This window comes from Pleurodeles waltl, chromosome 4_2 (assembly GCF_031143425.1).
Source record: "Pleurodeles waltl isolate 20211129_DDA chromosome 4_2, aPleWal1.hap1.20221129, whole genome shotgun sequence".
NCBI classification, from domain to species: domain Eukaryota; kingdom Metazoa; phylum Chordata; class Amphibia; order Caudata; family Salamandridae; genus Pleurodeles; species Pleurodeles waltl.
The window spans coordinates 747,277,171-747,302,626 of record NC_090443.1 but is presented as its reverse complement, the minus strand read 5'-3'; the positions used below and the strand labels follow the sequence as shown (position 1 = coordinate 747,302,626).

General features: G+C 45.4%; 1 protein-coding gene across 1 annotated transcript in view; it reads right to left on the bottom strand.

Annotated features, from left to right (window-relative positions):
- VAV3 (vav guanine nucleotide exchange factor 3) overlaps nucleotides 1-25,141 on the bottom strand; it is a 1,144,177-nt gene extending 1,119,036 nt beyond the window's left edge. Inside the window, exon 1 of the mRNA XM_069232407.1 lies at nucleotides 24,632-25,141. Within this exon, the coding sequence (XP_069088508.1) occupies nucleotides 24,632-24,835 (204 nt within the window). The 5' untranslated portion in view covers nucleotides 24,836-25,141. The remainder of the gene's footprint in view (nucleotides 1-24,631) is intronic.
- Nucleotides 25,142-25,456: the final 315 nt, after the last annotated feature.

Below are 25,456 nucleotides of genomic sequence, written 5' to 3'. Positions count from 1 at the left end.
CTCAACGGGGCTGCGGCTTCCATTTGGGATAATTTCCAAATGTCATTATATATTGCATATAAGCACTTTGTGTGTGGTTTTTAAGGGGCCTAACAGAAAGTCTTGTAAAGTTTGTGTTTTCTGATGGGAGACTAAGGTGTTCTTTAACAGTTGTTAATGTGGAAGATTTCAACCATTGTTGTCATAGTTTACCCACACTTTATGTGGTGGTGATGCCACAGTGTTGTTATTATGAGATATAATGAGGGTCAGGTTGGCTCACTCTAAAACCCCCTGTGGAGTTTACTAAAAGCGCATGACAAACATGTGGGTCCACTGGCCACAATAACCACCCGTTGGGACCTGAAAGTATTGAATTAAATGTTCCATTTTGGACCAACCCGTTGAACTCTTCCTCAGTGACATTTAAAATATTTTACCATTTATCAAATTTAGCTGGTGACAGAATACTGGGTGCATTTAATTAATTAATTTTCACTAAGCCTAAACAACTTGTTTGCTTTACAGTTTTATTTTAAAATATAATTTGCAATGGAAAAAGGCATGCTCTAAACAAAGCTTCCCTTCCCTGTATGGGCCAATCTCTAGTTCCCCACACACTCTTTAAGTCAATCAAATTCAACCAATATTCACAGCCTTTTATAGCCTAATGGGAAGAAAAGGAAACATACTAAATTAGTTTGATATCTGTTAACATGTTTTGCAATTTCATCTGTGGCAATTTAAAATAATAAGACTCATCATTTTTGACATCATGCCTAGCAAAATATGCAAACCTTTCTACTAATGTTTTGGAACTCCCCATTGGCAGAGTTGGACATTGTTTCAATTGTGTATAATTATAAACAGTTCTCAGCGTGCTGGCTTTATATATAAAATGATGGACTTTTATATCGGCCACAGAAACCTTAAATACATATGGAATTTGAATATTTTCTGTTGGCCCAAAGATATTGAATGATACCTTATTCCAAACAATCCCACCAGGAATCGGTACAGCTGAAATGTGGATCTTCGGAACTTATTTGAGGGCAGGTGAGGGTTCAAAACCTCATCCACCAGTTCTACAGCAGAGCATTCAGGAAGATAATGACCATGTATCAGCAGCAAGAAAATTATGACAAAACCAATCCACAAAAGGAAGGCAAGCAAAGGTAACAGAATCCACAGATCGTTCCATGGTCGAATTAGGTAGTTAGTTTTAAGTCGGTTGAATAGCGTACATGTTCTTGATGAAGATGCTAAAGAATTTGAAAAGGAATTGCTGATGTCAGCAAAATATCCAGAAGCAGTTTGTGAAAACACTGGAGCTGGTGTTGGAGAAGTAGAACTGGCAGATGTGTCCCATGGTGGTTCATAGTAAACAATTCCATCCAATTGTGTTGAATTTGAGTAATATAGCTCAGAACTTTGGACATTTTTTGTCATAGATGTAGTGACAGATACTGATGAAAGTTCATTTTCCACCCTCCCCCAGCTCAGGGAAGTTTCATCACTGTTACTTACAATTTGTAGCGGTACATCCTGATTGGCAATGAGAGGGGTTTGGGAATTACCCAGGAGTCCTCGTGGTCTACAGTGCAGGACTGACCACATGGTGTAACTTGACATCATCAACTGAAACAAAGCGTTTTTTTTTTTTTTTAGAACCAGGCACCATCGGTAGAACAACAGTTCTGGTACTGTGTATTCCCAGGACTGGAACCGGTCCTGATATGAAGGGCACATTCCGGTCCTGGTCCGAATGGAGTGCATAACTGCATGTGTCCTGATAAAAACTTGCAAATCTTTATTAACAGTTTGAGCGTCATCTGATCGCTGTAGCAATACCCATACAAATCTGGAGCAAGAATCAACAGCGACTAAGAAGTATTTGTATGTACCGTTAGGGGACCACAATGGTCCAGGTACACACATTGTAGTGGTTTCTTGGAAATTATAAGGGGTGTCTGCAGTGGGCGTTTGATGGTGGATTCTCTTATTTGTTGGCATATATCACAACAAAGGACATAGGTGGTCATTACGACCCTGGCGGTCGGAGACCGCCAGGGGTAATGTAGCGTCCGTACCGCCAACAGGCTGGCGGTACGGAGGCCCTTATTACGACCGTGGCGGTAGCGCCGCGGTCGCACCGCCGGGGCCGGCGGTTTCCCGCCGTTTTAGCCCCGGCGGTGATAATCCGCCAGGGCAGCGCTGCAAGCAGCGCTGCCCTGGGGATTATGACATCCCTACCGACAGCCTGTTTCTGGCAGTTTGCACCGCCAGGAAGAGGCTGGCGGTAAGGGGTGTCCTGGGGCCCCTGGGGGCCCCTGCACTGTCCATGCCACTGGCATGGGCAGTGCAGGGGCCCCCTAACAGGGCCCAGGCCAGCTTTTCACTGTCTGCAAAGCAGACAGTGAAAAGCGCGACGGGTGCAACTGCACCCGTCGCACGCCCGCAACACCGCCGGCTCCTATGTTGCGGCCTCATCCCCGCTGGGCCGGTGGGGATGTCGTGATGGGGGCCGCGGGAGTGCGGCCGCATTGGCGGCCGCACAGCAGTTACCGCTTGGCGGGCGGCAGTAGCCGCCCGCCAATGCCGTAATGACCCCCATAGTGTTTGTTCTGCTTGTATCGACCTGGCCAAAAGTAGCAATTTTGGATTAAGGAAATAGTAGCCGCCACACCTGCATGGGCAGAAGCACACCATCATGCACTGCTTTTATGAGATCTAATATCTGGTCTTGATCACATGATCATCCATCCCTGGTATTGTTGAGAATGCACCATTTTGGGCGCTTAGATGGTAAAAATATTTGGCAGGATATGCCTTTGACCAGGGCTTGCCATCACCCGAAGTTTTCATAGCAGCCAGTGTTTTTCATCATCCAAGAACGGGTAATCGCAGTAACAGAAGCGGTAGCTACTGCTGATTTGGCTGCTTCATCAGCCAAAGTGTTCCCTACAACATGTATTCCTACACATTGGTGGCCCAGTGTGTAGACTATATGGGCATTTGGTAGTGTTTCCTTCAGATCAGCTACCTTCCCCGACAGAAATCTGTGTTTGATGGTGTTCCCTTTTGAATCTCTGAACGAATTTTTGCACCATTAACGCAGATATTCATTAAAGGACTGGACGCAATACTATGAATCACCCACAATCAGGATCAGATGTTCAGGATCTGTATGTTCCAGTGGCAATATTAGAGCCTTAAGCTCTGTCAGTTGTGCAGTGCAGAACCTTAGGGTCTGCGTGTATGTGTTTTGAGGGTGAAGGTGAGTTTCACTATCGCTCATAAAACTGATCACAGCCACCCAAGCGGAAGAGTTGCTGGTTGTGCTGAGCCATCAGTGTAGATTATAATTTGATAATGATTAAGAGGCAAAGTGTTTGTAGGTAAACGGTATTCAAGTTCATATTGAAGTAATTCTTGGGTCTGACGTTTTGGATCAAAAACATAATCAACATCAGTGGCCATCAGAGACGTTGCCCATTAGATCCAATGTGGATGTAATGCTTTTGTGTTTGGAACGTTGGCTTTTGTAGCAGCCTCAAGGGCTGGGATGTGGGTTATGAGAATAATGTGTTTACCCTGGGCCAGAGGTCTCTCTTTTATGACAGCCAACTGAACAGCAGTCTGGATTTTTTCAGGGGGAGCAAACCGTTGTTCAGAAGCGGGATACAAATGCTATTTGTATGCTATTGGGACTGTATCATCTTCATTGAATGTTACATAGGTAAACCTGATGACACCAGCAATTGCTCGGTTGACTAAGTCTGTTTTGTTATCAAGTGTGTGTAAGTGTTTTGCTTCAAGCATGTCCTGCTGCAATGCCCTAAAAATGCATGTGTGTTCAACTGTCCAATACCTACTTGAAAAGTCTGGACGTATCAAATCATAAAGTGGCTTTATGCGTTGTGTATAATCTGGAATGTACGTTCAGCCGAAATTGACAAGCCCAAGAATGATTGTAGCTTTTTGACAGAATTTGGTGGATGTAATTGTGCACATGTTTCTAGGAAGTTGGATGCCAGGCTCTTTCCTTCCTCTGATAACTCATATCCCACAAACAGAACACTGAGAAAGGCAATTTTTATTTTCTTGAAATTAAATGTATAGCTTAATTTAGCAAATCCCACAACAATGCGATCCACCCATCCTAGGTGTGTGACAAGGCTGTCATCTGTAAGGTAAATGTCATCTGGACAAGACAACGCATTGTGCCAATATTGTGTAATACTGATGTTAGACGTGCTGAGAACAGTCCAGGGCTGTTCTTATACCCTGTGGAAGTCAACAAGATTTTCTTTGCGAGCCGAGCATGCTGAAGGCACTTAGATCCCTACTTTCAAGTGCTCGGTGCTAGACTGCAGCAAACACTGTACCCCAAATGGCACAGTTGTGCACTGTGGGAACCATCCCAAATGTCAAGTATTGTTATACTTCTATGTTTATCTTGGGGTCCCATTTGGGGAAACACTGCCTCCACAGTGCTTATTTTTTGTGCTAACCAAAATGGAATTTCTTCACATTTGGTGGGTACCTTACCCATAAATGAATGCACAGAAGTAGGATTAATGTCCACTCTAGACATATGTGGTTGTGCTGAAACAGCTTTGCTGGGGAGGTGTCCTGCATTATAAATTGTATTAAGCATTTATATATTTCTACTAAATTAGTGTAGCAGCAGCATAAATCTGCTACCGCCATTGTACCTGCATTAGGGCGTAGTGTATAGGTAGCAAATTCTGGCTGTGTAGGACCGTCATTACTTAAAGGACCTAATCTAACATTCTGTGGACATGTGGTAGGGCACTGTTAGACCTGACAGCCTTAGGGTAGTCACCCCTAACTTTTTGCCTGCCTCCCTCCACTTTGTGGACACTGTTTTTGCTGGTTTATAGACTCTGCGCACTTTACCCCTGCTAACCAGGGCTAAAGTGCATATGCTCTCTCCCCTAAAACATGGTAACCTGGAATCATACCTGATTGGACTATTTAATTTACTTATAAGTCCCTGATAATGTGCACTACCTGTGCCTAGGGCCTGTAGATTAAATGCTACTAGTGGGCCTGCAGCACTGGCTGTGCCACCCACTCAAGTAGCTACCTTAACCTTGTCTCAGGCTTGCCATTGCAAGGCCTGTGTGTGCAGTTTCACTGCCACTTCGACTTGGCATGTAAAAAGTACTTGCCAAGTCAAGAACTCCCCTTTTTCTACATATAAGTCACCTCTAATGTGTGCCCTAGGTAACCCCTAGAGCAGGGTGCTGTGTAGGTAAAAGGCAGGACATGTACCTATGAAGTTATATGTCCTGGTAGTGTAAAACTCCTAAATTCGTTTTTACACTGCTGTGAAGCCTGCTCCCTTCATAGGCTAACCTTGGGGCTGCCCTCATACACTGTTGAGGTGACAGCTGCTGATCTGAAAGGAGCAGGAAGGTCATATTTAGTATTGCCAGAATGGTAATACAAAGTCCTGCTGACTGGTGAAGTCGGATTTAATATTACTATTCTAGAAATGCCACTTTTAGAAAGTAAGCATTTCTTTGCACTTAAATCCTTCTGTGCCTTACAATCCATGTCTGGCTGGGATTGGTTGACAGCTCCTTGTGCATTCACTCAGACACACCCCAAACACAGGGTACTCAGCCTCACTTGCATACATCTGCATGTTGAATGGGTCTTCCTGGGCTGGGAGGGTGGAGGGCCTGCTCTCACACAAAGGACTGCCACACCCCCTACTGGGACCCTGGCAGACAGGATTGAACTGAAAGGGGACCTGGTGCACTTCTTAGCCACTCTTTGAAGTCTCCCCCACTTCAAAGGCACATTTGGGTATAAAACAGGGCCTCTGCCCTACCTCATCAGACACTTGCTGGAGAAGAAACCTGAACCAGAAACTACATCCTGCCAAGAAGAACTGCCTGGCTGCTCAAAGGACTCACCTGTCTGCTTTCTACAAAGGACTGCTGCCTTGCTGTTGCCCTGCTGCCTTGCTGAACTCTTGTCTGGCTGTGAAAGTGCTCTCCAAGGGCTTGGATAGAGCTTGCCTCCTGTTCCTTGAAGTCTCAGGACCAAAAAGACTTCTCTCTTTTACTTGGACGCTCCGTGCGCCGAAAATTTCGACGCACAGCTTGTCTCGCGGCGAGAAAAACGCCGCACTCAGACGCTGATCGACACAACGCTCTTGGGACGATCGAAGATCCGACACACGGCCTCGCAAGGTCAACGCCGCCCGACCTCCAGAGGAGAAATCGACGCCTGCCGTGAGATCGTAATTTCAACGCGCAGCCCCGCAGATCGAAGTCTAGAGGAGAAATCGACGCAACGCCTGCCGTGAGATCGTAATTTCGACGCGCAGCCCCGCAGACCGACGCACAGAACAAGCAGGAAAATCCACGCACAGACCCGGGACATCTGGTAATCCCCGCGATCCACAGAAAGAGACTGTCCGAGCGCCGGAAAACGACGCCGACTTCCCCGCGTAGAAAATAACGACGCAAGTCCGTGTGTGCTGGGGAGAAATCGACGCACGCACCCTTTTTCCACGCACCTCTTCTCTGGTGGCCCTCTGAGGAGATTTTTCCACTCCCAACCAGGTACTTGTGCTTAAAAGAGACTTTGTTTATATTCTAAAGACTTAAGACACTTTATATCACTGTCCTGTGATATTTCTACAATTTTCCATTACAACTTTATTCTTTTGACCTACAATTATCCTGATAAATATTATATATTTTCCTAAACACTGTGTGGTGTATTTTTGTGGTGCTATATGGTGGTATTGTATGATTTATTGCACAAATACTTTACACATTGCCTTCTAAATTAAGCCTGACTGCTCGTGCCAAGCTACCAGGGTGTGGGCACAGGATAATCTTGGATTGTGTGTGACTTACCCTGACTAGAGTGAGGGCTTTTGCTTGGACAGGGGGTAACCTGACTGCCAACCAAAAACCCCATTTCCAACAGGCACCATAAAGCAAATGTTGGTGTTCTTGTTAAGATAGTGGTATTTATAAATATACATAATGTCTATATTGTACAGGTGCATTTGCCGGAGTGTAGTGGTGAAATGTATGTGTGTACCCATCTGCTGCTGCAAAGGTGACCCAAGATTAAAAAATGTCAGTTCTGTATGCTGCCTGAGCCTCAACAATAGATGTAACTTCTCTTCCCTCATCTGTGACGCCATTACTTCTTAAATGTGTTTTGAGGGGGAGTCACGTGTACTGCAATTAGGACCCACTTAGGGGCCGTCCTATTTAAGATAGCAGTGTTCAGACATAGAAAGACCAGTTGGGGAAATTGTTTTGAAAGTTTAAGCTTGAACAACCTACAGCATCAAATAGGTGCTTCCTATCTAGCTGAGGAGGATATTCCCTAATACCACCAATGTCTCTGTTTATGGTAATTAGGGTGCCTTTACCATGTAATGAGACAGAGGTACTTGGGAGATCTGTAAAGTTAGTGGCTAACCAACGTAGGTGGCGCCATGTTATATCACTTGTTGTAGGAACAAGACTGCTGGGTTTTGGGCAGCAGCACCATTGAGAGTTGGAAACTGAATCTGAACCCACACTGTGTGACAGGTGTCAGCCTACCCTTCCAGCTAGCTACCAGCACCTCACCAGTACCCAACAGGAAGGTAATTTGTGGCAGCCTAACGCATGACACTCTAAGACTTCTCAGGGAAGTCATGGTGGAACATATCTTACCCCTTTCTCTCAATTATATATGTCTCATACATGCAAAGATAAACAGAAGCAGGATTTGGTACAATAAGTTTTATTGAAGCAACTGCATTCTATGTAAAAAGGCGTGAATTGCGATTATCAGGATAATGAAACAATACACTATTGTTGTGGTTACTAGAAAAGTGAAACTGAAAAAAAGTCCCACCATACTGTCACAATAGTGAATCTCAAAGCCCTACCTGCACTACTAAGATTCCACATGAGAGCATTAGCAGTATGAGCCTTAATATGCCTGTCTAGTCCCTGGAAGGAAACCCAATCCCCATACCGGTGCTATAGGTAGAGAAGAAGCAGAGTTTCAGCAGGATGAAGAGCAGTTTTTAGCCAAAATGTTTCCAAGTTTTGGATTTTGGCTATGAAGACAATTTTAGCACCACAACCAATGATTCAGGACTAGTGGGGCACCATTTGGAGGTTCATGACTCACTCAGGCTGGTTCCAGTGTGGGTTCAAGATGGTGAGAGCCTTTTCTGTCCCTGTGGCTCTGAACTGCAGGCCAGCAAACTAGCTCTTAGAGTCACTCTGGTAGTCCTGGGTTTAGGAGAAGATTCAGGGAACAAACAGCAGGGCTGGCCTCTGAGGATTCAAGGCAGGCTCCAGGCAGCAAATCAGTACTTCCAGGTACAGCAAAACAGTCTTCCAGAGTGCACAGAAGGACACAGCAGCTAGCCGTCATCAGAGTCCTTCCAGTGCTTGGAATTTCCTGACTCCCCTGTCCTGGCTCTATGCTGGCTGCAGAGACAATGTGGAGGGGACAAGCCCAGTATGTGAAGGCAGAGCACAGCCTGATCAATTGCAAGTGGGGCTGTGTCCAGCTCTGTCCCCCCACCCCTTCCTGCCAGCAGAAGGCCAATTCAGGCACACCTAATCCCTCTATTGTGTGACAGTCTGGTAGGGATTCACAAAGTTTATTGGTCAGTTACACCCAGTCATGTGAACCAAGAGAGGCGTCAGACACCAAACGGCTAAGGGGAGGAAAATGCCAACTTTCTAAAACAACAAAAAAATCAGTTTGACCCAGCACCGATCAGTTTTCACAATTCTGTCTGGACAACTAAAGAGCCCCCCCCCGAGTGACTGGAGTTCTTTATTAATGTATTTTAGCCTGGGAAATTGCATTGCATGCTCAAGGAAAGGACAGTCAGCCACAAACTCTCTGTTCAAAGGGACTCCTTTGGTCCACAGGTCAATCCAAAATAAAAGAGGTCAAAGGGCAATGGGGTCAGAGATATACCTATGCCCGAACTGCTTGTGTACAACCACACACAAAGTCATATAATAAGCTCAGTAGCATAGTTTTGGGGCTGTCATTATGGTAAGAAAACCTATATTTCACATGTTCCACCTGGCATGTGGAAAATGGAAGAAGAGTTGCTCTGCTCCTCCGGTTCGCAGCAGTCCTATGTAGGGGCTGCAAAAGAAGGGAGAGCTTTGATGTCTCTGCAGTTGTACAGTAATTCCAAATAGGAATGGAGAGTCTTGGGGCTTGTGACCTACCTGCTACAACTCTCCCACCAAGACTGGACCATCATGGTGTGAAGTGTCTCCAGCAAAGGTGAGGCAAACAATGGAACGGGACAAATGAAAGGGATAAAATGGAATGGGGCAAAACAGAGAGTAACGGTGTGTTTATTTATTTATTTACTTTTGTTTTCACACCAGAGAACCAGCACCATAGACTGTAGATGCATTGAAACATGCACTCACTGTCATACTAGTTCAATTAATTTAAATAAACATTGCTTTAACTCAAGGATGAAGTGCGGGAGGGAATGTTCATGTCTGACGCAGGCAGGCACACTATTTTAAGGCTTCAGCCCGAGAACAGAACACCCCCTGTCTCCTTTACAATTATACTTAATACAGGGGACTACAAGAAATGCCACCTTCATTGACTTCAGTGGTCAGAAGGAATGGTGCCACATTAGCTTAAATGTGGAACGTAGAGGCAGACTGTGCAAAATGGATTGGATTCAGAAGTATTATTGCAGGTACTGAAGGAAAGGGTGCATTGATTCGCATAAAAAGTTACTCCCATTAATGTAGGCTCATACATAACAGATATGATTACCTTTATGCAAATTAGGAGGTTTGAAAACTCTGCTAAATGTAAAATAAAATACCATTATAGAGTAATACTGAATATATGTACACATATTTTGTGAGTCGTTTAATAATTCAATTAATGTATATTTGCTTCTTATGCTATTTCTTTCAAAAAGTACATTTCTCTGCTGACTCCCTGGCTAGATTTGAGTGCTCTTTAAAAAAACTCAGTTCATAACCGAATAGTAAATACTATGCTTAAAAAGTGCACAAACAGTTAATTATGTTGTACAAGTAGTCAAGAACATAATAGGATTCAGTTTAAATGTCAAATATATCCTTGATTTAACTCGGTCTGGGTCGAGAGATTTTGTTGTCCTTTGTGGAAAATGCAACACCGCACTCTGGAAAATACATTGCTACTGCTTTTGCAAGTAAATTTCATTAAGCAACTTTAAAACGTGAACCGCACCACACTTCTCCTTGTTAAGTTTAGAAATTGTTTTTCCAAATAAAAAAAAACACAAAAGGTGATTATAGAAATGCTTAACTTGGTCTAATACTGGTAATTACTTTGGGAGTAATTGTATTATATTATATTTGTATTTCTCTACTATCAACATCTAGTAGTTTTCCACTTCCCTCTCCTCACCTTACTGCAGTAGCTCTCCCACCTTAATGTCAAGTTTTTTCAATTTGTTCTATACAAATATATTCTAGCACTATATCATCCATTTAAATATATATAGGTAAGTATAGATTTGCAGCTCTTAACTTCACACACATTTACTTTGATCATACACACATCTCAAAAAATGTAAATGCTGCTCAATGGCGGATCCAGTCAAAATATTACATATATATGGCAGTCACCAGTGGGTAGTTATAGTTAGGATCATGTTGCCATAGGAAATGCTTTTTTTGTGTTGCTAATAACTTTGGCGTCATTTGATGAATGTCCAAAAAACTTTCCAAAAGGTGTTTGTTTGCCTAGTTTGCTCATGGGAAGTGCTCTTGTTTGCCTAGTGCCCACATGGGAAGTTTTGGAGTGAGCTGTCAAGCAGGGTCTGAGAAAAAAGGGGGGGGAGGATTTCAAAACACGGTTTCCCCATTCATTTTCCCATAGGAACTTTAGACACAGTTACAGCCTAAACCGCTAAACAACTTTACAAACAAAATGACAGAAAGCTAGATCTACATACAGAAAGAATGCTTATTGTGTGTTGGTGAAAATCCATTCAGTAGTTTTGGCGAAATTATGAAAAAGAGCTTTGTATATATAAGGAAGCAGAGGCTCTGCAAACTGAGATCTGATTGGCTATCACCACCTCAACCAGGAAATAGGAGCAGCCATCTTAGGACTCCGGACTCATCCCGAGTCCTAACAAAAAGAAAAAAAAGAAACAAGGAGGCAGGGTAGGAAAGGCCTGGTTGTGGGATCTAGAGTAGGCCTTGGTGAAGTTCAAGGAGCGGAACTCCGTGAAGTCCCCAAAAAATTGTTCTGTGCTACGCGGAGTTCTGCGAGCGGCGGAGTTTGGGTAAGTTGCGCTGATTTTCAGCACTAGGAGTTTCTCCTACACTGTAAAATCGAACTGCATCATGTGGAGCGCCAGAAGGCGCTAATTTCTTTCTACTCGAGTGGCAGCTTCCTCAACATGAGCGGCAGCTTTCTTAACGTGAGCGGTAGTGGCCTGCCACAACCGTCTGCACTCAGACATTTCTTGCTTGCCAACTTAGCGATTTCTCTCGCTCACCAACTTAATGTTGGCAAGCTACCAGTGAAAAAAACACTCTACGCGGAGCACAGAGTGGAGAAAACTCGGTGAACTCCTCCAGTACTGTGGAATTCTTCACCCACCACTAGTCTACAGCGCCCGGACAGATTTATTTTTAATTCTGCTGCGCATTTGCAGAGGACCCATGATTCTGAAGAACAATATAAAGAAAAAAAAAAAGTCCAGTCTCTCATGCTTGTTTTTTTAAAGCTCATGGCAGGTACATATATTTCAGTTTTAAAGGGGGCACATGTGGCCCTGCTCCTCAAGCTGGTTTCCGGCCAGACATTTTTCAGTATGGTAGCACACCTCCCCCCTCCCTGGGGGCCCACCTGCATTTGTAATTGGGAGTGTAGCCACGTGGCCTCCTCACCCTGAGCCATTAATGGCCCTGGAGACCACATCCCCCAGGGCAGGCTCATATGCTATGTCCCCGAGTGCCAACCCACAGGATATAGTGGTTCCCCTGCCCACAATGGGTCCCTGGGGCCAAAATAGGCCCTACGAGAGGGGTCACATGCCCCACTTTAGCTATGCAGCCAGGACCTGGGCAATTGGCTCCCTAAAGCCAAAATCTGTGCGGGAGGGGTGCCCATTTGCTCTCCTCCTCTTTAAATATGTTGACGGGCTCCTAGGGGCCAAAAGCAGCACTGGGAGGGGTCCCCTATGCCCAGTCCCCATAAAAGATGCGGCCGGGCCCTGGGGGAAAAACGGCCAAAGAGGGGCACATGCCCCCGTCTCCCTTAAATGTGTTTCTGGGCCCCAGGGATGGGGTCCCAGGGACCAAAGGAGGGGGAATCCCTTCGCTCAGTTCAGTTTTAAACTCTAAAAACCACTGAAATAAACCAGTTATAGTAATTAGAGTTATCTCAAGTAACTAGAACTTGTGCCCTAAGGTAACTATTACTCGTGCCCTTGCCATGCACTGCTAATTACCCTAGATATTACATCACGTATGACAATCTTCTTTGACATCATTGATAATATCACTGTGCATGATGGGGGCCGAGTTATAGTTACCTTAGGACATGAATTATAGTTACTTTAGATAACACTGCTGATAACTGGTGAATTTCAGTGTTTTTTACAGTTTAAAACTGAACATTTCAAGTAACTATAACATTACTTTAACCTTTGTTTTTTTCAGTGTGTATATATACATATACACACACATATACGCACACACACATTTCAATACATATATATAAAGACTTTGCTATATAGATATCAAAAGACTTTGTCCCTTTCTAGCATGGTATGTATGGCACTGTGCTACTCCTATGCTTACAAAATTTGCTAGAAAAACAGATATTTGAGCTGAGCATATTAAGAGTGTTGGTGGTGTTCTCGGGTTCTGTATATTGGTGCTGCTCTCCACCTAAACTTGGGGAACTACCCGTAGTTCACCGCTCCATTTTTGCATTTTATATATATATATATATATATATATATATATATATATATATATATATGGGTGTGTTTCCTGACCAAGGTGCTTTGGGCGCTGAAACGCGTTGACATTGTCTTGCCCATCTAAATAAAATACGATCACTGCAAGATCTCCTTGGAGTGCAGAGATTTCTTTATAAGTGGAGGTGTTGCATATATATATATATATATATATATATATATATATATATATATATATATATATATATACACATATATATATATATATATATATATATACATGTGCAATTGTAACTTACCTAAATGATAGCACTCAAATATTCTAGAATCAATATTTCTGCAGGGCAATATTTGTGGTCAGCAACATTATTGTCTACAACCGTGTCCTAAGCTGGAGGGCCTAATTCACAAAGTTAATCTTACATTTTTGTGTAAAATTATGATTAGATGCACAAAGGGATTTACGTGTAGTACGTTTACGAGGGCAGAGACTCCACACAAAAAAACATGAAACAATTTCCTACATTTTTATTTGCGGAGAATCCGCACTCGTAAAGATACTACTGGTAAATCCCTTTGTGAATGCTAAACTATTGTAAACTTACTCGAAAGTATAAGTTCACCTTTGTGAATCAGGTCCGATGTATTTACTTGTGCAATACTCAGATCTGCCCTCCCAACAGAACTCCCTTCGGGGGTTCTTGAAAAGCTAAAAGACAGCTGTATATACAGCTTCATAACCGAGCCAGCAGTTGACGTGAGTTTGGCGGTGAATCCCCCTGTTTTATCTGAAGGAGGCATTTCCGATAATAGACAGGCTTTAAAACTTCTTTATCATGTTAAAGGGAAAGTTCAACGAAAGCCCACTTAAAGACAGGTGGGAAATAAAAACCTTGTGAGAGGCACTAGAAGGAACACATGGCTACATCATTTCACTGAGTGAAAGAAATGCAAAGAAACATTTTGAATTAAATATTCAAAGACTGAGGTAGAGAGATATAATTTAACCTTGCCAAAATATAATTTATTTGATATGATCATGAAGCTGCTTTGCATAGCTGTTCTAAAATTAATTAAAAGAGCATTAAAAAAATATCTGAAAAACCTTTACTTATTATGTTATTTTGGCACTTGGTTTTTCTGATAAAGTGTATTTTCAGTTGATCTAAGCAGTACATCTAATCAAAGAGAAGCAAGCTTCAGAACCAATTTGTAAGGAAATGCCTCCTTGGCATGGTTACCCCCTGACTTTTTGCCTTTGCTGATGCTATGTTTTGAATTGAAAGTGTGCTGAGGCCTGCTAACCAGGCCCCAGCACCAGTGTTCTTTCCCTAACCTGTACTTTTGTATCCACAATTGGCACACCCTGGCATCCAGATAAGTTCCTTGTAAATGGTACCCCTGGTACCAAGGGCCCTGATGCCAAGGAAGGTCTCTAAGGGCTGCAGCATGTCTTATGCCACCCTGGAGACCCCTCACTCAGCACAGACACACTGCTTGCCAGCTTGTGTGTGCTGGTGAGAACAAAACGAGTAAGTCGACATGGCACTCTCCTCAGGGTGCCATGCCAGCCTCTCACTGCCTATGCAGGTATAGATAAGTCACCCCTCTAGCAGGCCTTACAGCCCTAAGGCAGGGTGCACTATACCATAGGTGAGGGCACCAGTGCATGAGCACTGTGCCCCTACAGTGTCTAAACAAAAACTTAGACATTGTAAGTGCAGGGTAGCCATAAGAGTATATGGTCTGGGAGTCTGTTTTACACGAACTCCACAGCACCATAATGGCTACACTGAAAACTGGGAAGTTTGGTATCAAACTTCTCAGCACAATAAATGCACACTGATGCCAGTGTACATTTTATTGTAAAATACACCCCAGAGGGCACCTTAGAGGTGCCCCCTGAAACCTTAACCGACTATCTGTGTAGGCTGACTGGTTCCAGCAGCCTGCCACAACCGAGACATGTTGCTGGCCCCATGGGGAGAGTGCCTTTGTCACTCTGAGGCCAGTAACAAAGCCTGCACTGGGTGGAGATGCTAACACCTCCCCCAGGCAGGAGCTGTCACACCTGGCGGTGAGCCTCAAAGGCTCACCCCTTTGTGCCAGCACCGCAGGACACTCCAGCTAGTGGAGTTGCCCGCCCCCTCCGGCCACGGCCCCCACTTTTGGCGGCAAGGCCGGAGAAAATAATGAGAAAATCAAGGAGGAGTCACTGGCCAGTCAGGACAGCCCCTAAGGTGTCCTGAGCTGAGGTGACTCTGACTTTTAGAAATCCTCTATCTTGCAGATGGAGGATTCCCCCAATAGGGATAGGAATGTGACCCCCTCCCCTTGGGAGGAGGCACAAAGAGGGTGTACCCACCCTCAGGGCTAGTAGCCATTGGCTACTAACCCCCCAGACTTAAACAGGCCCTTAAATTTAGTATTTAAGGGCTCCCCTGAACCTAAGAATTTAGATTCCTGAAACTACAAGAAGAAGAAGACTGCTGAGCTGAAAAACCCCTGCAGAGGAAGAACAGAAGACACCAACTGCTTTGGCCCCAGACTTACCGGCCTGTCTCCTGCCTTCCAAAGAAACCTGCTCCAGCGACGCTTTCCAAGGGACCAGCGACCTCTGAATCCTCTGAGGACTGCCCTGCTTCAAGAAAGACATGAAACTCCCGAGAACAGCGGCACTGCTCCAAAAGAACTGCAACTTTGTTTCAAGGAGCAGATTTAAAGACCCCTGCAACTCCCCGCAAGAAGCGTGAGACTTGCAACACTGCACCCGGCGACCCCGACTCGACTGGTGGAGAACCAACACCTCAGGGAGGACCCTCCGGCGACTCCGAGACTGTGAGTAACCAAAGTTGTCCCCCCTGAGCCCCTACAGCGACGCCTGCAGAGGGAATCCCGAGGCTCCCCCTGACCGCGACTGCCTGAACTCCATTTCCCGACGGCTGGAAAAGACCCTGCACCCGCAGCCCCCAGCACCTAAAGGAACGGAACTCCTGTGCAGGAGTGACCCCCAGGAGGCCCTCTCCCTTGCCCAGGTGGTGGCTACCCCGAGGAGCCCCCCCCTTGCCTGCCTGCAACGCTGAAGAGATCCCTTGGTCTCCCATTGAAAACCATTGTAAACCCGACGCGTGTTTGCACACTGCACCCGGCCGCCCCCGCGCTGCTGAGGGTGTACTTTTTGTGCTGACTTGTGTCCCCCCCGGTGCCCTACAAAACCCCCCTGGTCTGCCCTCCGAAGACGCGGGTACTTACCTGCTGGCAGACTGGAACCGGGGCACCCCCTTCTCTCCATTGAAGCCTATGTGTTTTGGGCACCTCTTTGACCTCTGCACCTGACCGGCCCTGAGCTGCTGGTGTGGTAACTTTGGGGTTGCTCTGAACCCCCAACGGTGGGCTACCTTGGACCAAAAACTGAGACCTGTAAGTGACTTACTTACCTGTTAAAAATAACCATACTTTACCTCCCCCAGGAACTGTGAAAATTGCAGTGTCCACTTTTAAAACAGCTTATTGTGTTTTATGTAAAAGGTATACATGCTAATGTAATGATTCAAAGTTCCTAAAGTACTTACCTGCAATACCTTTCAAATGAGATATTACATGTAGAAATTGAACCTGTGGTTCTTAAAATAAACTAAGAAAAGATATTTTTCTATAACAAAACCTATTGGCTGGATTTGTCTCTGAGTGTGTGTTCCTCATTTATTGCCTGTGTGTATGTACAACAAATGCTTAACACTACTCCTTTGATAAGCCTACTGCTCGACCACACTACCACAAAATAGAGCATTAGTATTATCTCTTTTTGCCACTATCTTACCTCTAAGGGGAACCCTTGGACTCTGTGCATACTATTCCTTACTTTGAATAGTGCATACAGAGCCAACTTCCTACACAATTTCTCTAATGTTTATTAAACAGAAAGCACTCTGTTGAAGATCAATGCTTTGGGCAACAAAGCCTGGGCCTACCACAATGGTAGTGAACAGCTCAGTGGTGCATCCAATGACCCAACACATATAAGAGTGGGTGGATAGCATGACAGACACCTCCCAGGGGCATAGCTACTATTGGTGCAGCAGGAACAGTGGCACTGGTGCCCAAAACCCTGAACGACCCATTGAACACTGGTAAGTGCTGTATTTTACTACCCCAATAGAAGTAAAACCCCAATGGAAGTAAAAGGGGCCAGTTTCCTTGCTTTCACCAGGGTCCAGGGGGCCCTCAATATGCCACTGACAATATGCGACTGAGCTCTTCAACAGTTTCTGCCACATAGCACGCCTAGTACATAGGTTAGTGAAGCAGTCCCCATCTCCCCCTGTTCTGAACTCCATGTCCTCCCGACATAGACCAATGGGGACACAACCCCTGCAACATAAAGTTGTGCTTGGAGGTGACAATAAATGTCAATCATGTGATGCAAAATCACTTCTGCGCCCCCTACCAAACTTGGTGCGAGAGATCCTTATAAATAAGTCCTTGTTAAAATCCTTTGATTCCAAGGCAGGACTGGACGTACTGGGCATCATGTGTTTCCCCAGGAGGCTGGAAGGGTTGGGGGGCACCTTTGAAGCTGGGGGGCAGGTTCTGTATCAGTTCAGCAGTTTTAAAAGCACTGCAGATTTCTATGTATATCAAACAGTTTTCAGGCAACAATAAAAATGCCAAGATAACTCTAGTGATTAATACACCTGCTAGAGAGAGATCAGAGTTTTGTCTTCTTGAAGTTTTGACTTATGTAAGATATCGCGGGCTGATAAGCCTGCTGCATTGAACATGTACTCTGCATATCATAGAACAGTATTTTATGTGCAATGCTCAGTGGAATAATGCTTTTGTCACAGAGATCCTATTGTTACTGTGCAGTTCATAAGTTACAATCATAATCTACCACTGTGAGCTATCTAATGCTATCAAAGATCTGCATGGAAACTGCATGGTACAGGTTAAAAAGCTATGTGTGTTTCCCAGTCTTGTATTATCCTAATTTTACTCAAAAAGGTTTGTATGGGTAGGGATACATTGTTATTAGTAATGTCACCCCTAACCACTGTGTTACATTCTGAATCCTGAGATTAAGCTCCCCAAACCGAGCACTCTTAAAGAATGCCTACCAGCATGGATGACATGTGAATCCTAGACCTTGTACTCCCATTTGTCTTATGTAACATTTTCTACACACTGATTTACACATGTATGATTCATGGTCTCTGTATATGGATGTGGTGCAAAGAGCTCCAACACCCTACACTGTTAGGAGAGGCACTATAAAACAAATGAGTTACATGTGAGAGAGGGGCTATGGAGAGATGAGAGGCACTGTTAGAGGGTGATGATGAGGAAATTGTTAAAGAGCCCTAATAAAGATTGCTGTATCCTGGTGCAGGTCATCCCTTACTCTTTAAAAACGAATATAATTGAATATATAATTAAAAATGTAAGGTATAATGCACCATTTTTGCCATTTTCCCACATTTTCTTGGAGGGAAGAACCCCTCAAGCCCCATTGTAGTGGTCAGGCTCAGATGCTATGCATCCTATGGGGTCTGACAAAATTTGCCAGGGCTGCTTTGGGTTCCCAGTCCAGCCCTGTTTGATTCTAAGATATTTCAGCAAAACAGAAGAAGATGTTGGGATACCGAAGCCACACGAGGAGGGAGGACAAAGAAGCAACACAGGAGAGGGCAGGGTGGACAGCAAAGCAACACAGGAGAGGGATGGAGGGGCAGTGAGGCAACATGAGGGAGGGATGGGGAAGCAAAACAGGGGTTGATGTTGAAGAAAACGGAAGATGCCAATGGGGGGAAGAACCAAGAGAATAAGTAAACCTCAGAAATAATTTCAAACAAGAGTTTATAGAATAACATATACCATAAATTGGCAATTAGAGGTAGTTCAATGGCACACCTCGACCACCGTAGTCTTCTCAAGCCAAACATCACATTTTAGTGCCCAGTAATAAGGGATGTTCCGCTGCTCAAAATAACCAATTACACAACATAAAAATTACAAGATTCATAAATCCACAAGATTGGTACATCAGAACATACTATTTGATAGTTCAAAGTTTATTGGTAAAATAATCTTCAATCCACATTGAGTTTAAGAAGATCCATGCATACTTTTACCATATACATTCCAAATGATGGTTAATTTCTTCTTACAAATACATCTAATAACCACTAGAAACAGAATCCTTCCTTCTAACGCGTGTTTTATTCAAGAAGTTGTATGGTCTTTAAGAACTTCTTCTGCACTTATTCAACATCAGTATCTAATGTTCAGTATCCTGAACATGTAACTCATTAAGTATAAGCCCAATTTAATTTAAACAGTCACATTCGTTTCTTGATCTTCTTAATTATTCACTAAGGAATAGTCTCCCCATCTTACAACTTACCCCTTGCCATAAATGTTCAATCATTATGCATAGTCCTATCCACTTAATGCACCACTCACACTGAATTGGAGTTTTGTAACTAACACCATGCAGAATGTATTTCGAAATTATATATGAATTATAATTTATTATAAATAAAAAACAATTAGAATAAACCAAAAATACATATATTTGAAAATAATACATAGATCTATAGCGCAACCAAAGCAAAACAAGTAATTATCAATATGCCAATCAAACAAATCACCTTCAGGTTTGAGTCATAATGCACTGTTGCTATGCCAAACAGGCAGTATAACCATTGAAACTGCCTATGATGGGTGTATGTTCCTTGCTAAAATTGCATCCAGAGATGATTATGTTGGTGGCGTGTGCATTATAAAACATGTGAATAATTAAAAATAATAATCTAAAATATTCGGTCTGCATGGCACTCTGTGAGTCTTCTGGTATAGAGTAGCGCCATAAAGTAAGAGTGTTGATAAACTTTATTTCATCAGAGTACCCTGCCTCTGATGTAGAACCGCACCCATGGGTCACTGTGAAAAAATGAACAAGGGATGGGATGGCATTTTGACAAGCTGAATCCATCCAAGGGATAGTTCACATGCTAATGGTCCATCCAGTGTTGAGGTGGAACTTCAGCATCAGGCGGAAAATACACAAATTGAGGATTGTACAGTAGTTTTTATCCCCAACAAAATGTATAGGTGTTCAACTGAGTCAGAACCAAATCTGTAAAGAACCCAGGTCACTGAAAAGAATCACAACCATCTTCCTGGTGACCGATTTATAGAAGAGCATAGAAGGCACAGCCTTATCCTGAATCAGGTTTAGCAAACATCCTATTACAAGACGTTCAAGAAAATAATCTCTAGCCTTCCACAAATCCCAACTGCAGCCTACATACAAGTATTTAAAGTCTTAGGGGGTTATTGGAGGAGGTGTTAATCCATCCCAAAAGTGACGGTAAAGTGACGGATATACCACCAGCCGTATTACGAGTCCATTATATCCTATGGAACTCGTAATACAGCTGGTGGTATATCCGTCACTTTACCTGCACTTTTGGGACGGATTAACACCTCCTCCAAAGTTGTGATAACCCCCTTAAAGCTTTATGTGAGTAGCCCAGCCTCTTAAAGGTTCACTGGCTCCTAAAGTAAGTGTGCACCAGATGCAAATGCCTGACTGCAGCAGCTACTGCTGTTTTTTCAGAGTTCTCCTCCCACGTTCTGATCTTTGAACAATCTCAAGAAACCAGAGGTCTATTATAGTGGCAAAAGTCTTTCTGGATTACCTCTAAAAACATAAACCTAAGACTCATACCAGACTCTTGAACGCTGAGGTCCAACCCTAAAGAATGTTTTTTCAGGTGATGGCCTTCCCTTTTGAAGCAACAAAAATATTCTTACATTCTAAAGAGCATAACCTGGGTGTACATGATCCCATTGGTATTTCCTGGCATTCTTGTACCGAAAGTGAATAGTTATTCCGAGGACTCCCTGTACTAGTACAATCTATAGACGATGAAGTGTAACAGCCTGATTCATAGCCTAAAAGAAGGTAAATGAGCACCCACAGCATTACTCAGAAGAACAGATTACTCAGAAGAACAGATGCAGATACACTATTTTTCGCAAATCATGCACAATCTCAGTAGTACACCTGGAAAGCTGTGTCAGTCTCCTGTTTCCATATGTATTACTGGAATTCTCACGTTACTTTTTCGCACATCATATTACTTCAGCGCAAAACTATACATACACTATTCCACAATGAGGAAAGGCCGCCTCCTGCAATTTAACCTTTTTCTTCTCTCTTTTTTCATCTGGAAAATATTTTTAAGGTGAAGAAACCCTTTACTGTACACACCCACAAAGTTTGGGTGTGTTCATTTCCCACTCTATAAGAGAATTTGCTCCAGCTCTTTGCTGTAGGAGGTCTCTGATCATTTCCAGGGTAAGAGGGTGTCAGAAAGGAGTTTGTAATGCCCTCAAACTCAGGAGCTTGTCAATGTTCACAAATTCACAAGGCAAATTACTACTGGAGCCTCCCAATCCCTACCACTTTTTAGTGCCGCATAACCGTACGCAGTTGCTGGGCACAACTACAACAGTAAATACAATTAAGCTTGGAAGGTAATCTTTTGTGGTTACTTCACCGGAGAAAACGCAAACGTTTTCAGCCATGGCATACCTTTGGGACAAAATGGCTTTGTGAATCGAGCCTAAACTTGAAAATACTTCTCTGGCCTACCCGTTGTCCCACCCGTTGGCCCACGACGTATTCTTCCAACTGGCTTCTTTTTTCGATCTATGTTGCACATGTTTATTGTCGATAGTGCTGTGCTTTCTAATGGTATACAGCGGTCTGTTCACAACGCTACAGCTCCTGCTAGATAACTATATAAATAAATAAAAGCTCAATGGCTTATCTTAAATGTGCAGCCGCTGTATTGGTCTTCTGGTGGGTTCGATTAATAACGTTCTATAGATAAACGTGTACATATTTGTGAAGGGTTACACAAGTCGAGTTTATGAAAAAATACATTTGGGTCACGTCTTTGAAAATGACTCCCAGCGCCTCTCTGGAATGGGAACACCTGAGCGCGAGAGCACCAGCATCCTGTGGGAACGTGTAAACAAGGGGCTGCGCGAGGCGGCGGGGGTGGCGCTGATGCCATCTGGCTCTTCCTCACACCTGCCGGAGGGCAGCGCGTGCAGCTAGATTGTGCCCTTGGAGCACCGTGCAGAACCATGTGAAAGCTGTCCCCTCTTCACGTGAATGAATACTGATGTGAGACGTGCGGACTACGGCCATCAGCCCATGGTCTGCACCGAAAGCATCACTCGCTGCCAGCAGGGCCGCTTGTAGGCCCTTTCCTGCCACTATAACTGAAAACGAGAAGAGTGTTTTGAATGCTGTTGCCCGCTGCGCGTGATGCGATGGCTCCGTGATGCGATTCACGCTTGTACTGGCAGACCCGAGGCTGTGCTGTGATGCGCGGGATATAAACAGGAGCAGGCCAGGAAGACCGCTGACCCGCGCTGAACAGAGCACTGACCGCGGCTGCGTGGTGGGAGCTCCGAGGAGCTTCCATCGGAAACATATCACTTTACAAGCAGGCGGTGGCGGTCTCCTCCGAGCCCTGAAGTGCAAGTGAGACAAGCCTTCTGACCCTGAGCGGGTGACAGCAGACAAAGGACGCGTGTCTGGGGCTTCGGGTGTCAGCGGGTGGAGGCACCAGGCGACCGTTGGAGGCCCTCTTACACAGGATCAGAGCCGCCAAGGGCGTGTGACCAAGTGATACCAGACAAGACACCTGCCTAGACCCTCATGGAGCAGGTGAGGGTGGGGCCAGTACGCTGCTGGAGGTCCAGGGCCTGGAGCCACAAGTTGCAGTAGAAGAGGGATCAGTAACCGAAGTCTCAGGTAGTAACAGGTGTCGGACCAGACCCCAGGTGAGAGTTTAGTGCCCACAGAAAGGAACCGTGCCTAGGGGAATGGAGCCTAACGCAGCTTCAGCTGAGAGTCCAGTGGGCACTGCCCGAGGTAAGACCAGTGCTTGGGGACTGGTGCAGCAGCAGATGACCGACATGCGCCTAATGCCAGAGGTAGGACAAGGCACGGACGCTCTGCATGTGCTTGCTGGAGCTTTGGGTAGGAGTAGGCGAGTGATGAATCTCTGAGGCCTCATCTACGAATACATGAGGTACCAGTGCCCGAGCCTTGGAACGGCGGTGAATGCGGGACCGGTACATAGATCCGCTTTCAGGAGCAGGTGAGCGACCACTGCCTGGATACTTTGGTAGCAGCGATGAGAGATCAGTGAACCGCTACCTGGAGACCCGGCAGCAGCAGATTCACAGGGACTGAACTGCCAGGGAGCAGCGGATGAGAGACTCGGCCCTGGAGATGAAAGGATAGCCTTCTCCTCTTAATATCCTAGTCCCCTGTCAACGTTAACCACAGCAGAGGAAGCCCTTCGCTTCCTCGATCCTGTCAGTCGAGGTAGTTCCTGTTCCTCTTCCCGTCACAGTAACCGAATCACGATGAACATCGCCACATGTGGCGCAAACCAGGAAAGAAGTGTCACCAGCCCGCCTTGGGGGGATATGGGGAGCTGCTTCTTCTGCTAGGATTCCAGTAATGCCTTTGCACTGAAGGCACAAAACAAATGAAGCCTAGGACTGCTCTCTGTTTTTTGCAGTTTTATACAGAGCACTCAGTAGCTCTAGCCGTAATGCCACATCCTCTCGTTACACAACTAATAACGCAACTGAAAACTAAGAGGCGCAGTCTGGGGTTCACTCACCAAGGATATAACAGTACAGCTGCTAAAGTGACAGAAATGCTATGAGGGCGTAGTTAAGAACGCTGCTCTGCGCATTGGGGAAGGTTCAGTGCCATCAAAGGTACAGATACAAACATACAATACTGGGGGTGAGGTGGCACAACCTGCCTTCACACTGCAACCAATGAGGTACCACAACAACAGCCGGTGGAGTCACCGCTATCACCGAAAAACAGGGTGCACGTTCACGTCTCACTGTGCTCCATTAAATCATATAGACCAATCACAGAAAGCAAAGCTAATTAACAGAAACCCAGGACCGCAGACTGTATGCACACTACCCGGGAAAGATGGTAAGACAAAGTCACACAACCTACGGGGCGAGCTGCAGTTGTGTAGTAATACAGCAATAATTCAGAGGCACAATACTGCAAGAGAGGTAACATACACGATTATAAAGGTCGAGGACACAAAAAAGGGGTGCGGATACAAACAGAGGTCACACGCTTACTGAGGAGGGATAACATCGGCTCAATAATTTTACAGCAGAATGAGTGTATGTTTACGAGGGAGAAACAGGGTCTAGTCTGACTCTCAATAAGAGGTAACATACACAACCAATGAAGTTGCAGCACAATGTCCAAGGTCACACCGCGCAGTAAACATCAACAAAACACTGAGGTTAGGTGGAGACCTGTGTAGCAAGTGGAGTCACTATTCAGACACAATTCTGAGCTATACGACTACACCTCGGTCCCCAGCAGGTACAAGTCACAGCCATTCAATGTGATGAGGGGCAGAGGTCTCTGAATTAACGCACTAGTGATGAAGGGTGCAGAGTGACGCCGGAGTGCACGCACGAACCGTGCATCCATTCCAAGTCACAGGAAATGGGCGACCTGCCTCATAGATGATGCAGAGTGAGAACACTTCCGTAAAGGGCTCGCGCCGCCCTTACCTGAGACATCTGCGGCCGCAGGTTGATCTCCTTGAGGTTGATGGAGTGGGGCCGCAGGTTGTTGAGCAGCTGGCAGAGCAGCACCCCATCCCGCAAGGTCTGCGCCAGATCGAAGACCTGTGCAGTGTCCCATGTCACCCGGTGGTTGGGGGGCAGCACCTTGCACTTGATGAGCCAGTGCGCGCACTGCTTCCAAGGCTCCATGGCGGGCGCACTGGCTGGAGGGCTGCTCCTGTGGACGCAGCGGCTTCAGGGCGGCTTGTGCACTGGCTGCGCTCCTGACACTGACCGGGGTTCTGCATCAGCGGAAGCGCGCTGTCACTTCCCTGCTAGGGCGGCCAGATGCTGACATGACATGTGTGAGCTGCTGAGCGCCGGCCGGAGCGCGCTGCTGCTGCAGTACACTGGAGACGGCTCACTGGTTCCCACACAGCGGCCGCTCTGTGTCTGCTGCCTCTGACTCGAGCCGGCGCGCGCAGCTTCCTCCCAGCGCGCCGCCGCCCGGGCCGTGGCTAGGGGGTGTGAAGCTGCGCGCGCCCTGGCCCGGCGGTCAGCTGGATGTGAAAGTAGCGCGTATTGTGGGGCTGGGGGGGGCGTGCCGAGGATCCAGAGGTTTTAGCACAGCATGCACCTCATGTCCCATAGCAAAGCCGACAACATCAGAATGTTTAAAAGAGGGACAGGCTCGCGCAGCAGTCAGTCAGTGCCTGAGCTGAGCACGGGAGTCACACAATGTTAGGCAGGCCCACACATGCCAGTCCTATCCATTTGAGAGGCACACCCCCGATTTAAGGAGGGAGACTTAGCCAACATTTTGACATTTCT